The sequence below is a fragment of the Merops nubicus genome, unplaced genomic scaffold (genome assembly GCF_000691845.1).
Source record: "Merops nubicus isolate BGI_N331 unplaced genomic scaffold, ASM69184v1 scaffold677, whole genome shotgun sequence".
Taxonomy (NCBI): Eukaryota; Metazoa; Chordata; class Aves; order Coraciiformes; family Meropidae; genus Merops; species Merops nubicus.
Window position 1 is genome coordinate 73,848 of NW_008618079.1, and position 16,442 is coordinate 90,289.

The 16,442-nt window shown below is 36.9% G+C and overlaps 1 protein-coding gene across 1 annotated transcript in view; it reads right to left on the reverse strand.

Moving 5' to 3' along the window:
- COL19A1 (collagen, type XIX, alpha 1) overlaps positions 1-16,442 on the reverse strand; it is a 188,893-nt gene that overhangs the window by 64,721 nt on the left and 107,730 nt on the right. Inside the window, exon 14 of the mRNA XM_008943299.1 lies at positions 9,529-9,582. Coding sequence (XP_008941547.1) covers positions 9,529-9,582 — 54 coding nt within the window. The remainder of the gene's footprint in view (positions 1-9,528; positions 9,583-16,442) is intronic.

The window sequence follows — 16,442 nt, forward strand, 5'->3', positions numbered from 1 at the left end:
ACATTCTTCCTTTAACTAAATAAAAAAAATGCAACACCACCTACACTAACTTAAGAAAGATAAATAGTGTCAAGAAGTTGCTAATGCTACTTAGAATAATATCTAAAGAAAGGGAAAAACAAAACAGTTGTTGGCTATTTCCTTTGTGCTGCATCCATTTCATGGGCAATCAATGTGATAAGTTTTCTAAATGTTGCTGATGTTGTATTGTGTCCCCTTGACTCATAAAATGCCTGCCCCCAACTAATTCAGTCAGCTACTTTCCTCTTTTCTATAGGACAAACTTCAGCTACGATACACACGCAAATCATTCAAACAACAACTGCTTGGTTACAGACAAAACCCATAAAATATTAAAAATAAAAGAAATTTGAAATTATATGCTTCAGCAAACCCTAGCTGAGTGCCTAGCTGAAATACATGGCCAACTGCACTCTTTATTCCTCTCTTCCTTTGCCCCTTCTGTTAATTGAAGTGACTTGAAGAGCTTTGCCTTACAGTGGATGGAAAGCTGTTCAGAAAAGATTCTGTGTATCCTTCCATAAACTTGTGCTCTGACTCTGACTGCTGTCCCTGGGCACCGCTGTAGGTCCAACACACAATGCAAGAATTCAAAGTCTACATTATAACTCCCTCCTATATCATGTTGCATTCATCTATATCTCTATATATCATCTACATATCTCTAACTATAGAAGAGTAAGATCGCTAATCCTAGTGTCTAAAAATAAGCTGTGGATTATTTTAGGATAAAACTGAGCAGAGTTATGTAGGCATGCTGACATGATTTATGGAATTAATAATTTAAAGAACCCACAATTGAGTACGAAGGGAAAAGTTCTTAGAATGAGCCTGTGCCAGTTTTCAAGGGAAACGCCTAATTAGTGGTTCCTAAAACACACCATCACATTTCAAAACAGGATCTAGTTCCAGAGAAAGTAGGAAGCTGGGCTTTAAAAGCTTAACCACTGTAGTTATTATGCAAGATTAATGAGGCTTATGTAACTCATTTGCCAAGATAAACTAAGATTCTCTCGAATAATCCTCAAAACCAGACTGCCAAAGGGACTGATGCACCCAAAACAGGAGGCAGGTGGAAAGCAAAGCCCCCTGTCTCAGTGTGCCCAATCCGCAGACACCCCACCAGCCCCTTGGGCACCTAAATGCAGCGATGCGAGTAGACCTCTGGGCAGTTAAAGGACTGTTTCTCCAGATGCCTAGAGTTACCACCAAGCAGTCAGTCGAGTCCTGGTGCCTATGTTAAATCAGAGGACAGAAAAGAGACTTTCCTTTGTCTCAGCCCTCTAAGCTGATACACCTAGTCCATGTAAAATTCCCAGCTTTCCCTCTGTGTCTGTAGTCACAACCTGGTGTTCCTGGCAGTTCACCTGGAGCTTGCAAAGCTCGAACCAACATTAACCCAGAAGAAATCCAGCCCAAAGCTGGTCACAGTCCTCTGCTCCACATTTTAACAGAAAAAACTTGTCAGACTGCCATTTTAGGGGAATAATGTCACATGGCAGTATCAGCAAGAAAGTCAGTTCAAGAGCTAATTGGAAACAGAAGATGAGAGCTAATCACAAAGGTCAGAGCAATGACCCATCCAACCCAGTTGCCCAACAGTGTGCACCTACCAACAAGCTGTGGGATGGGAGAAGGTTTTTCAGGATCCAAATCAATTATTTGACAGATCACAAAGTGAAAATTACAGATCTACAACAAATGCAGTCTGAACAGAATAAGTATTTTCCATCATGCACTTAGTAAAAAAAATGGTAATTTTTAAAGAAGGCTTTGATATTCAGCCACCTGACTGCACAACTGCTGTTAATAAGAGTTTTGTCATTAACTTGAGTAGTGTCACAATTGCACGAGGTGTATTTTTTTTTTTTTTTAAATCCTTAGAAATCCTATAGTATGGATACTCTCCTTCCTAAACTGTAAAACTATGTCACAGTCAATGAAACATTTTTAACTTCAGTAATACAGCGTTAGGACTTGAATGTACAATTCCTTCTTCAATCGTATTAACCTTGGCCTTGAGGATGCATCATGGTAACCAGTGTATGACAAATTAACCTCTGTATTACGTGTTAAGCCTGAATAAACTCACAGAAAATAAGGCCAGAAGGTAAGAAATTAAGCCATTTGCAGAAAACAAGCGAAAGTCTGTCCCTCATAATCCATTAAAGCCTTTCAAAGGAACGTGGCTCATGAAGAACAGAGCACACAGACCCTAATCCCATGTTCTGTGAGAGAAGTCACCAGGGAGCTCCTTGCTAATGCAGAAGCATTTCTGCACTCAACCTTCTCTTTCCAGTTTCAGGAATTATTTTCAATCAACTCCAGCTTTTTCATTTTAGTATTAATAAAATGCTACAAGGAAGTGCCTGGAAGGGCCATACTCTATAATGTTATTCAAGTGCATTTAACAAATGTCAAAAATGTCCTTAAACAGGCATAGCAGTGCCACAACCTATTTTGCCAAGAAATCCTACCAAAATCCATCACAATTTTTCAAGTGTATTCACAAAAGTGCATTTAAAATTCAAAATCACTTCTAGAAATATATTTAAACTACATTTAGTTATTTTATAATGAACATTTTAATTATGAGAAATAACTTACTATTCTGTCATGTTTTTATACCTTTTGCTAAGAGACATTAAAATAAATATCGATAGTAGAATGTTTGGAGGGGAACCTGAAAATCCAAAATGAGATTTTAAAACTGAAACAATTTGCTATTCCATTAAAAGTTAGACTTTAACTTCTTCAATGGGAAAGTTACAGAGACATTAAAAAATGGTATAACAATTTTCTAACTGACAAATCTGTCTTTGTAAATTACAACCTTTTTCATCCCATTTTTAAATGCCGAAGTAGAAAAAATATGATTTTTTTTTTTTTTTTTTTTTTTTTAATCTCTGATACCTTACTGGTTATTTACTTTGCTTTTAAGGTGGAGGAGACATTCTGGTAGAAAACCTGAAAATTATCTAACTCTTTTACATTAACCATTTTTAGGCTGTTAAGTACCTGAGTGAGGGAATGTACAGCACTCCAGCTTAAAGACAAAATCAGATCGGAGCTTTGCATACTTAAAATGAACTTACATCAAAGTCAAGAAGGACTAAGAAGATTAAAAGAGATTCCAAAACTCCAGAGCTGTAGCTGTGAAAAATACTGTTTGCACAGTGCCAGAAGCTTGATCTACTATGCAATAATTATCATTGCTCTGTAAAGCTTGTTTTACAATTGGTTGAGTACAACATTTACTCAGTGAACTAGAAAACAAATTATGTCAAAGAAATATTTAAGTTCCATAAACTGGATAAATGCAATCTGAATTTAAATTAATTTTGATGTCACTCTAAATAATTATGTTAAGAAAACCTAACAGTTCCCCGCCCATTTATTTACTTAGGAAGATTTTCCACTGTGTCATAATAATTTTACTCATGCTTGATTAGAAATACTTGTAATCTCAGAGAATAAACTGATTATTAACATAAGGTAAGTATTGCAATTTCACAAGGTCCCTCTAGACTTATAATTTCAGTGAAATCAATGCTGAAACACTAGATATGACAACTCAAAGAACGCAGTTATATGAGGTGTTTAATTTATTACTAAGATAATGCCAAACTAACTTCCTCTTAGGTGAAGTATTTGGTATTATAAACAAAACCACTGAAAATAAAGAAGTTTCAAAAAATCAAGACACCTGAAACTTCCCAAGGAACACAGAGTCAACAATATGGTTGTGGTCTAATAGAAAGCTTCATAAATATCTGAACTGAATTCATCACTGGAACTAAGGAAACCATGTTATGGTGAAAATAAGGTAGAGCCAGTTAAATAAAACCCACAGAATTGCCTGGGTTGGATGTGACCTCCTGAGATCATATAGTAGAAACTCCACCCTCAAGCAGCAGCAATTGTCCAGACCTGTGTCTTCCTGACTTTTGAGTATCTCCACAGATAGCGACTTCACAACCTCTCTGGGTAACCTGCATCAGTTTTTGGCCACCCTCACAATAAAAAAGTGTTTTGTTGTTTTCAGACAAAATTTCCCAATTTTTAATTTGTGCTCATTGCCTCTTCTCCTGTCACTGGCTACTGCTGAGGAGAATGTGTCTCCCTCTTCTCCATTCCCTCACATCAGTTATTTATACCCCTCCCACCCCAAGCTCTCTTTTCTCCAGGCTGAAGAGTCCCAGCTCTCTCAGCTTCTCCTCTAATGAAAGATGCTCCAGTCCCTTTAATCCACTTTATGGCCCTGTGTTAGTCCCACTTCAGAAAGTCCATGTGTTTCTTGACGTGGTCTCACAAGTGCTGTGCAGAGAGGAAGGATATCTCCCCTGACCTGCTGGCAATGCTCTTCCAAATACAGCCCAGGTTACTGTTGGCCTTTTTTTTTTGCCATGATGGTGCATTGCTGCCTCATGGTCTGCTTGTTTTTTAGCAGGTCCTCCTCCACAAAGCTTCTTCTCAGACACTTTCCTTCCAGTGTATTCTGACACCTGGGGTTATTCCTCCCTAGATGCAGGATTTTGTATTTCCTCTTGTTGAACTCCATGTAAGTCCTCTTGCCCCAGTTCTCTGCTACATTCTGCCCCATTGTCCAGGTTGTTAGTTATGATGCTGGACAATACCAGATTCAGTACTGAGCCCTGTGGTACACCACTAGTGACTTGTATCCAACTTGACTTTGTGCCACTGATTGCAACCCTCTGGGCCCAGTTGTTCATCTGGTTTTCAATCCACTTCACTGTCCGCTTATCCAACCTGTATTTTGTCAGCATGTCTATGAAGTGGATGAGATGAAGTAATGGGAGACAGTGTCAAAGGCTTTGCTAAAGTTAAGGTTAACAACATCCACTGCTCACCTCTCATTCAACAAGCTGGTCATCTCATCGTAGAAGGTAATGTAGTTGGTCAAGCACAATTTCTCTGTGACATCTCTTTATCAACAATGGTTGAGTTTGTAAGAAGCTGCAAGAACTACCCTTATCTTAATCTTACCAGGCAGCAGCAGGCACCTTCAGTTTCCTCAGAGGTTTCCCAGAACTGCCCAAATCCCCCCAAAAGTGCCAAGAAGTTCAAGAAGATCTCAAAATGATCTTAAAGAAGCTGAAACCGCTGCACAAATTGCTGTTGTTTTAGGTGTGTGCTGGGCCTGGCTCTTCTTTACCAACTGAGAATGAAAAATGACTATTTCTAGATTCCACAGTGTATCTGTCTGAGAAAGTTGTCTTGATGTTTCACATTAATTTTTGGAATTTCAGTGAATTTTTTGAATTCACTGAAATATTATATTAAAAAATTAAATAATTTTCAGGAAAAAAAAGAAGTATTGATAAAAAAATACCTCAAGCTCAAGAAAAATCTCTGCTACAAAGAAATAAAGCATTAATTTCCAAAACCTTTGGAATTGTACTTTGGAAATATAAATTTCACTTCGCTGCACTTAACAGGGTTAAGGAAGAGCCTAGAAAACTACATGCAGTCTGCAATTGTAAGTAGTAGAAATTTTTAAGAAAGTTTAGCAACGTAACAAAATTATTTGAAGACAGAAAATTCTCTACACTGGGAGCTGAAGGACCTTAGTTGAATTTTCACAAAAATAAATGGAATAGTGATATGATTACAGAGAAAGAAACTTTAAATCTCTCTTTAACATAAAGCAGACATTAAAATAACCCATTGTTGGAGGCTTAAACTACATGCCCAACTGTAAAATAAAAAGCACATTTTGAATTGTAAGATTGACAGGAAACATTGGAACAAAGAAGTCAAGACCTGTGAAGTCTCTGCTATTGGTGTCTTTCAGATGTAAACAGAGCATTTGTGAGAGAGATACTTAAGTGCAGAAACACTGAGAAAAATAATAAAGTCCTGCATAATCCAGGGAGCCAGAAAGATGGTGTAGTTGTCCAGTGTTGTTTAAATTCCACACAATGGTAGGTTAGCACCCAATCTTTCTATTTTTTTGTTGGCAAGTAATACTGGACCAGGGACTGAGTAACATCTATTTACCTCCTGAAGCTTCTGATGCAATTCTGAGCACTGGTGTAACAGTATCAAGTTGCTGTGGTAGTAACATGCTGCTCTGAATGCCTGAAGCCCTTATGAGGGACACTGAAAAATTACGTATGAATGTAGTGCCCACAGAATGTTCTAACATTTCTCATACGGGAATGAGGAAAAAAGAATGAGTATCTGTTTCTGCTGGCCCACTTCTCCCAGTGAACAGTTCTTAAAACAAAGGCTACTACTCAGCAAGGTCTCTGGTCTAACATAAACCATTTAACCAAAGGTAACAAAACTAAAAAAATTATATGAAGTCAACAGTAGAGCAAGGAGAAATACTGGCCCTTTGTAAGAACAGCAAAGGTCTGAGGACTCCTTGCACCCACAGGAAAACACAAGGCTGGCTAACACATATGAGTGGAAGTGGGTACCATGGCAAAAGGAGAAACATATGGGCAGTACATGCTCATACAAAATTCAACTAAGTTCACTTAAGATACCGTCACAACAAAGAGAAACTCTAAATGAGCATTGTACGTGTGTCAGGCTGGTTGAAGAGTCACATATAAGTTCACTCTGTGGATATGGCCAGAGTATCACGCAGGTACTACTTCTTCTGTTGTAACTGTTGGTTTCCTCTTCCCAGTAACACCCTAAATAAGGATGCACCATGTATGATGAATCGAGTATCTTTTGGTCTTGTAGAGCTACAGTAAATTCTAAGTAGTTTCTTTTGTGTAGATACAGAAGGATGGTACTAAACATGAAGCCAATTGCTTCACTTTAGCTCGCAACTCTGTTCCTCCTTTTCTATTGCTCTGCAAAGGAAACAAGCTATGTAAGTCTGAAGATTGTTATTTGTGCTACCCCATTGCTCATGAAGGTTGCTCTCTTCTCCTGCGTAAGCTAGCTATATGCAGAATGAGAAGACACAAAAAAAGGAGATGAGAGGAAAAGGTGTCACAGTACGTGAAGAAAGAACGGGAACTAAGGAGTTCACTCCTGTAAACATAACCAATGCACTTGCTAAATGCTAGACTGTTAATGTGTTTGTTTAGTAAGGAAAGAAATATTTATGTATTTTGTTACTAGAGCAGTATGAAAGAAATAATATGCATAAGAATACAATTTTTATTTACCATCACACTTGTTCTCCATGAGTGTACTACTTCAAATTTTCAGTAAAAGAGTCAAAAAACAGAGCATGCATCCTGATACAGGATCCTTTAACGCTGCACAGATCTAGTCAAAGAGCTTTCAGTGCTTTGTTTCTCTCATTCTGAATTATCTCCCTACAGTACATTTCTGTAAACATATCACATCAGTGTGTGCTGTTTTCTGCAAACTCTTTCGTCATTTGGGACATCTGGAAAGCATCCAGGCAGACCAACTTGGACAGAAGACATTTCACACACTTTTGTCATCAATTTCCATTGCTGACTTATTTGTGTACCAACATTTAAATGTGTGAGAACTTAAACTGCTCTTTGACGTAGGAGAAAGATCGTATCCCAGCACCATCATACAGTAGTAGTACATCAGATCACCAAGCCACAGAAAGCGACATATTTAGTATTTTAATAATCACATGTTGACCCAAATGATACCACATAACTCTGTCTACAGCATATCCGTTAGACAAAAGCTGTTACCACTTTATTTGAAATAATGCATTGACCTCTTTACTCTTGAAATAAACAACCCACAGTCATCAACTGATGCTGTGACGTTGTAAATTTGTGCTTGTAAGCCAATTTCACATGTTGTGAAAAACTTGTTACTTCATATAATTTGAAAAATTTGGAGGATCTGCTGTAAGTAGAACAGAGGAACATGACATCTATAATTAAATAAAAAGGAATATTTAATAGCCATTGGATGTGCTCTGTCCTGTTTATCATTAAACAGAGCAGAGATCTCGTTACAAACAGTATGTTATTGTGTAATTAAATGTATTGGAAATGCAAATGCACTTGGGATTTGAATTAAGACTGCAAACTGTGTTATTAATTCTTGGGTGGGGGCAGTGAGCAGAAAGAGTATTGTTGTGAACATCTCACTGGCAGAAAGATAAAGACAGATGTTGGGGCTCTACAGGCTGCTGTTCCCATTGTTTGGCTCAAGGCAACCCTATGCATGGCCAAGATTGTAAAACAATCAGTGCTCCTGTTTTTACAGAGATTGGAGAGAGACATCAGTTCAATTTTATGCGAGGATAAGAAGTTTCCATGATGAATTTCTCAACCCCCTGATTTCCACTGCAAAATGAAAAGAAAAAAGTATTTCCAGATTCATTTATCCACTGTTATATATAATACAGTGTAATAATTTTGAGTCTTTGCCTCAAAAAATTAAAAAGTTCAAAGAGTGATGTCTCTTAAGCACAGCCATATTTATAACTGTTCCTGAAGGAGAATTAATAAATTGTGTTTCTGCACATTCAATACTCCACAGAAAAATTCTCTGTAAAACTTAAATAATCTCAGCTTTCTTATTTTCACATTCAACTTAAGTGAAATTTACTACTATTTTTATAACTTGAAAACCAATATAAAACAGAGCTTTGGGGCCTACACACTATTACTCATTTTGTTCAATAACTGCTCTTCTGTTATTATTATTATTAATATTGGAAATATTAAACTGGCCTTTAATAATTCACTGTAGTTGACTAAGATCAATGATGAGTAATACTGAAGCTTTCCACTTCAGGTAATTTAACCGAGATACTAAATATCAAGTTGCCTAAACAAACCAAGAATTATTGAGAGATCCATCTTCAAACCTATAAACTGGGCACAGTTTAATTAATAAAAATAGTGAAAGTTTTGAGTCTGAATATATTCCCAAACTTTTAGGAGCAGACTAGATTATAAACTCTCAAAACTAAATTATTTCTTGCAAAATCACATTCATAAATATTTGTTATCTGTTCTACTGAACTACCAAATTCATTAAGTCAGAGAAACCAAAAACATGACACGGAGAATCCATCCAGTCAGTTACTTCATTATATTAAAATTCTGAATAACCAAAGATTTACTTCATGTCTCAGGCATAATCTCTTCCCCCACTTTATGTATCTCTCTTTTTTGTTCTGACACTTGCATAATGGCATGTACAACAAAACTTGTGTCACTAGTACTGTTTTCTGTTAATATTTTTGATAATAACTTTAATATTTTTGCATATCTTAGATGTACTAAGGCATGGTCTATCAGCAATAAAATGAAAGTTCCTGAACAATTTTAATATTCTTTCACTTAAAATTACAGCAGAAACATCTGTGCTGCCAGTCATTAAAACACTTTAGATGGTTGACATTGCTAAACCTCCTTTAACTGAGGAGAAATGTAAAATGTCAAAGCTCAGTTTGTTGTCAGCATACTTCATACTCAGCTGCTACCTTTCCATTTTTTATTAGTGCTTAGAAAGAAGTCACACATCAAGGTCAGTTAGCACACTCACCAGTTGTTCACCAAGTTTACTCACCCTTTGACCTTCTTTGCCAGGTGGGCCTTGTGGACCTTCCAGCCCTGGCAAGCCCTGAAAATACAAACATTAAACAAATATAACATTCAGTGTTATTTTCATCTTCTATTATTCTATAGAAGTAAGGCTAAGTCAAAGAGCCAGATGTCAAGACAAAGCATTTTTTTTTCTAATAATAAAATGAGGTTATTCATAATAACTTATTTCAGGACAATATCATATTCAGGAGTGAGAAAAAATGCAAAAAATAATTATTAATCACATTCCTCCATATAAAGGCTGGAAAAGAAGAGTTAAGTCAGCACTGCTTAAGCATAGGTATAATTAACTACGGTGTTATATGAAAAGTGATTTATCTTGTTAAGTTAGGGTGCCATAAGAAAAAAGAAAAATAAGCTATATTAAATGAATGACAACTTACTCTACAAATTCAAAGATAGGCACTGAAGGGGGAGGGGAAGGGAAGGGAGGGGAGGAGAAGGGGACTAAATATAGCAGAAGGCCTTATGCTCACTGCATTGTAAGAACCAGCCCTGTGCAGTTTCCTCCCTGTGCCTGGCACAGCTTTTCCAGACCCTTCACAGCCACGTCTCTCCCCCTCTCCCTTGACCAGGCACAGGAGCTGTGGGTGTTTTGAATATATCCTTGACTGTGAACCTTCCTTCTGACCTCAGTGCAAGGACCTCTGCAGTCACAGACATAATCACAGACTGCTCCTAATGCTTTGGAGCTCTGATTTTATGTCTGATTAATATATGATACAATCACAAAGCCTTTAAGCAACAGCTCTGTACTAAGAACAGGGCCCTCCCACATTTACTTCATGAGTCACCTTCAAATACAATTTTTTGAAAAAATATTACTTTAAGGAAGCTATCCAATTTCCATTATAGCAACAAGAAATATTTTCCAAGAAGGAGTTTCCAAGAAATAGTTTCCAGGTAATCAGCAAAGAGGACTGAAAAGTTCTACTTTCTATGATAATAATAAAAAAAAAAGTATTGAATACAGTATTGCATATTCTTACAGGTTATAACAAAATTAAAGAATTTGTTTGTTTTTTAAGATTTTTAAATATTAAAATATTAAATTCTTAACCATTTAAATTACTCAGACTCAGGTATTGCTTCAGCTTGAGTTATGTCTGATCAAATTCTGAACTTATTTAGAATCAATTACATATATTTATTGCCCCCCATAGAGTAAACAGGCACTCTGGGAATCATGTTTTTGAAAAGTGTTCAGATTTCCAGAAAGTAATTAAAATTTCATTTATGATCTACAATTCCAAAGATAAACTTGAGAAAGTAAGTGGGCATGCCAAAGCTCCCAGCTTATATAGCTTCAAGTGATGCTTTAAATTGATTAGCCTGAAGTCTGACTTCAACTTTAAACAAAAGTAGTCAGCCCAAGAGTTTTCCTATTGCTATCATTTCTCTATGTTCAAACACTGAAGCTAGAAGAGTACCTCAGACTGTATTTCACTATAGGATATTTCTCCTTTCACTTCAGTTTATAATGAATCAAGTCAAGGTTTAGGGTCTTTTAGAAAATTGATGCGCACCATTTCCATCTTTCCCCCAAAGTTTACAGAACCAGAATATGCATGACAATGTTGTGTTCAACAAATAAATCATGGTAGGTTAGTTACAGTGCAGTTATGTAGCTTATACATGCACAAAAGCAAAAAGCAGAATGTGAATGTGACCTCTGTAAACCTCCACTTCAAGGTAGATTGGAACTTGCAGAGGATTCTATCTGTCCAACTATTAGCAATATTCCACCTTTGTAGAGAAATTCTGGAAATTCAGGAAGAGGTTGAGTTTTGTTTTGTTAATATTTAATTTCTAGTGACAGCTTTATGCAGTGGAGGGAGATGAAAACTTGTAACGTCTGTTCTGTGGAAGAGGAAATACTTAGACTCACATATCTGTGCAATAATGCTTCAAGGGAACAAGAATTACACAAGAACGTAACTGTGCAATGATGATAATTAATAGCCAACATTTTTGTCCAATGCCTACTTTTATTCTTTTTCTTCTCTCTACAATACTATTGTCAAGAAAAAGGAACTAGATAAGGAGGTTTATCTTCGAGGAAAGGGAGGAGATCAGCTTACAATTGGTAACTAGGCAGGGAGGACTACCCTGTACAAGGAGCCACATCCTGACATTGAAACTGAGGTAGAAGTTCACACTCACTTGAGTGGGATCTTTGGTTTAAAAAGTGATAGGACAACATGGGCTATGTTAACTACCACGGCTATAAAGCTACAATAACTTGGCAACAATGACGACTTAGCAATGCTATTCCTGTTCAGCACTGGATGAATGAGATACTGGAAAAACAGATGAAGAAACCTGAATGAGGAATGAAAAGAAAACTTCTCTACAGTGAAATCTGCCTAAAGGGATGAATAATATATACCGTGTTGAACTCATAAAAAACTTGGTTATGAGTATAACAGTTTAGCACAGAAAAGAAGTACATATTTGTAGGAAGGCAGACCGAAGTATTTACTTGGGACTTATTCCTGTTTAACTTGTGGAGATCTGGCTTTGAAGATCAAAGATCAGATTCTCTGCTCCCTCAAATCATGGATGGCACAGTGGTTAGATAAACCCCACCAAAAGAGCCTGCCACTGCAGACAGGAAGGGACAGAATATAGACTGAATACATATACATGTGGCCTCATGGGATATACCATTGATTGTGTTAAAAACGTTTATGTCAGAAGGCATTTTTTTACATATTTTGCATGTACCATGTCCCCTGGTAAACAACATCCAAAGCAGTTAAAATGATTCACTATGTCTTACCCTGATAGTTGCACTGGCAAGATGGCTGGAGTAGCAATGAGCAAAAGGAGGTGTCAGAAAAGCACAAGGCAAAGTGAGATATAAGAACAGCCTATTGCTATGGCATCAGGCTGGAAGGAAAACATAATGTATCCTTACAGATGGCCTAATATCCACAGGATTTTCCTGAATCTGTCAGCCCAACTCTGAAGTTGTAAGGTGGTAACTTTCTACCTAACTTCATGGAGAAGTGAACTAAAATAATGTGTATAGTGTTTAGGTCTTTTACCTGCCATGGACCAGGCAAGCCCCTTGGAGTTACCTGCCTGACGGAGCCTTTAGGAACACGAAGTAGATATGCCTCAAACATTACCATGTAGCTTGGGGAAAAAAATGTCAGTACGCTGAAGATGGGCTCAGGTGCAACTGAAACTGAGAAGATCTGTTACAATAAGTGAGGATGGCTATGAAAAAAGATGAAACATGATGCACACACAGGCACAAGAGAGTTGTACAGAAAACTTGAAAATCAAGTTAAGAGACGAAACTTGTGAATTCCTTTATAAGAGGTAAACCACAAAGGGAAGTGTTGGCAATGGAAAAGATGCTGGTTATGAAGCTAAAGAAAAAACAAGAATTCTGTGAAGCACATCCTAAAAGATATTTAAACCAAGTATCATCAAAGTTTAGGCTCACTTTAGACTAAGCTTTAATCAAGGGAATACAGGAAAAAATTACAGGTTTAAAAACACTATAGTAGGTTAAATGAGCTCTTAAATTGCATGTTATTGAAAATATCTCTGGGAATGAAAATTTTAATACTTAACAGTTAATATTTTTGGAAGTATCAGGAGAGAAAAGCTAATAAGAATTATCAAACTTGAGATGGTAAAAAAAAAAAAATTAAATGTGTTTGCAAGTGATAGAAAACTCAGCTAACAGCTCAGACAGTTAAGCTGTTTTAAGTTTCATAAGCTATCAATTTGAAGTGTATTAATTGGTATGTAGCTATCAGAAGCTGCTTACTACAGGACTAAGATCCTGTCATGTGATCCTCCAGGTACAAAAACCTTTTTAAATGCCTGACACATCACAATAAGCATCTGCAGAGACATGGTGGAGACTTGGTTCACAAATTTAACTGCCCAGAGTAACTGTCTAAGAACACACTCTGAACAAAAGCAAAGCTTGTATTGTGACCTCTTGGTGAATTAAAACAAAACAAAACCCCCAAAAAATCCCAGCTGAAGTGGAAGATAGAAGTTACTTAAAGTTGCTATTCGTATTACTTCCTCTAGAAGCTTACGGCCAATGCCAAAAGAATAAAATATTCGTCAAGTAAGTATATTTTTTGTATTCTGAAAGTTGCTTCAAAGCATAGCCGACAGTTTTTGAAGCAGAAGACTAAACAGTTGCCTTATTTACTTGAAAGCAGTGCTGTTGAAACAGCTTCTGAGCATGGCAGCCTCTTACTCTCAAACACAATAAAAATGCGAACAATAACAAGGTAGGTCTAACTAAGGCACAAAAATTACTTCACTATAGACCTTTATAGACTGGTTTCTATGTTCTATACACAAACTACTCTCATCTGTTTTTTTCCTCACTATGAATTCCAACAAACACATAAGTTTGATTTTTATGGAAAAAATGCTACTAGGCAGGGAGAAAGTGGATGTAGTTTAGTGACAGAAGTCAAGTAAAGAAGGACACAAAGCCTAAATTAGGTATGTAATGCCACCTAGAAGCATCTAGCAGTAATGGAAGAATAGGTTCTTTTATTAATTATTTGAACACGCAAGCTTTTATAATGATAACTCTATTTTAGAAAGACCCAGTTATGATAGACATTATTTGGTTAATGAATTTGTGGGCAATATGTTTAAAACCAGAATAGTATAGGTCTCTTGAGGCAAAATCAACACTTAAACTTTTTTACAAGCAAATTAGTGAGCAATTCCCAGTATAGGGGCTTGACCTAGTTCAGCCTCACTGACTTGAAAAGCATTTCTCAGCCACCCAAATACTGCTTATGGGATGGATGGTGCTGCTGTGGCTGCATTCATGCATGAATGTCCTAGAATCCCAGACAGGATGCATCAAGATGCAGTTTATTAGGTCTTAAATTCATCTACTTATCTGGAGGTATATATGGAGGTGACAAGTTCTATTGTGCAGGTCATGACTGTTAGTGTCTCTTCTATCCTATTTTGAGGATATTTTCCTCTTCAGACTTCTTGTACCATATTGAGGGGAAATGAGTGGCTTCCTCTCAGGTAAGAATGGGCTATTGCCCTCAGCCAGCAAAGAGGCTAAAATATAAATACCTCCCCTGCAGTTAAAATGGGTACATTGTTGGTTTTCCAGATCTCTCCAAGCCCATTTACTTGCTACAAGTGTCCTGCTGCCCTATCTCAAAGCCCAAAGAGGAGGGTGAAGAAGACAGAGATCTTAAAATATAACTACGATGATTTTCTCTTCTCGTCCACAAGACTGCCCATCACCACTCACATGGAAACCCACAAAGCTCGCAGTCACACTTCACTGTTACAAAATTTTGCTAGAATGGGAAAAATGGCACAGGAAAATCACAGTGGGATGACTCATTTCTTCTATGACTGTTTTGTGAGGGAGATAAGACTACCACTTATCTCAAATACCTTTCTCTTCAGCATTTCCAAACATGACCTGGTCTCATTCACAGCCTTACTGAACTACGCTGGGATGGCAAGTTGAAAGATTTGCACCCCATTGGCCTCTTATTGCTACTACAGTAATGATACTGTTTTGTTTGGGAATGCAAAGTGGAACAGATCACGATTTTGCTTTCAAAACTGTTGCAAATCCATTGACTTCTGTGGGAAAGGAGACAGCATTTACCAGAAATATTTCAGTGTGACAGAGAATATGATCAGCTATATTTTCATGATAATTTATTACTGAAGGAAACAGAAAATGTGTTGCTCACTGACCTCATTATGCTTTGGGTTTGGTCACTTCTGTAGCTCTTTCTGTTAACTTCAAATCTACTTTGCTTCAGAGACAATAATTACAAATGGAAATTGGAAGAGTAATTTCACACAAGTTCACACTTTATGAGCCTAGTATGGGTTTATTTTCTAAGCAAAAAAAAGTATAATTTAAAATCATGAGGAGTAATTTGAAATGATTCTTTACACTGATGTCTCCTGCATACAGGACTATTCTCAAATCATTCTCCTAATGAAGGTCATATAAATCACATTTATGCCAATTCAGCAGACTGTGAATTTCTGTAAAACAAAATGAGGCTAAGACATCTGTCTTCACTTGTGCCTTCAGTATTAATGCTTGAAGAAGATAAAAACCAGACTGAAACTGCTAAAATAACTTCTATTTCACTAAAAGGGTAATCTTAATAGGATGTTTCCATACTTAAAAAGTACTTTTTTAAAGAAGAGAATATTTGCAAGTTACACTGCGAGAGTTAAAGATCACTATATCTCATGCAAAACAACTGAACAGTGCAGGTCAGTATTTTCATGAAATTGATAAATCTCCAATAAGAAGCTCAAGTAGATAAAATTCTGATTTTTCTTAGGGGGATGTATATGAAAAGAAGAGATTTAGAATGAAAATACTATTTTATATCTATACTTTCTCTTCTAGACTTGCTCTCCTTTATGTCATTACATGAAGAGAAAGAGAGGATAATAGCCAAGATGCTTACTGCTGGGGGTGTGTGTTACCTTCTTGGGTAATACAAGTTATTCAGATGACCGTTTTTTTTTTTTCCCCCACTGTGAGACAAGAAAGGAATCATGTGAAGAAGTCAAGATAGACAAAAATTGGCACATGATTTTTCAGGAAATACTGCTGTCCATTACAACAGCAAGAATGCTGGGATACCCAAACATCTCTTCAGTGTCCTGTACAAATGCCAAACAATCATACTATGAGTGAAGTACTGCACCCACATGAATTTGTGAAATTCCTAGGCAACACTGTCAAAAGTGAATTTTAGCTTTACACGAGTAAGTGCTGAAGCCCTGAGGGGAAAGCTGTGTAATCTGTTGCTGATGTTTGTTTAGGTCGGGGAGAGCCAAAAGCAACAGCAGAGCTTGCCTGGGCCTGAA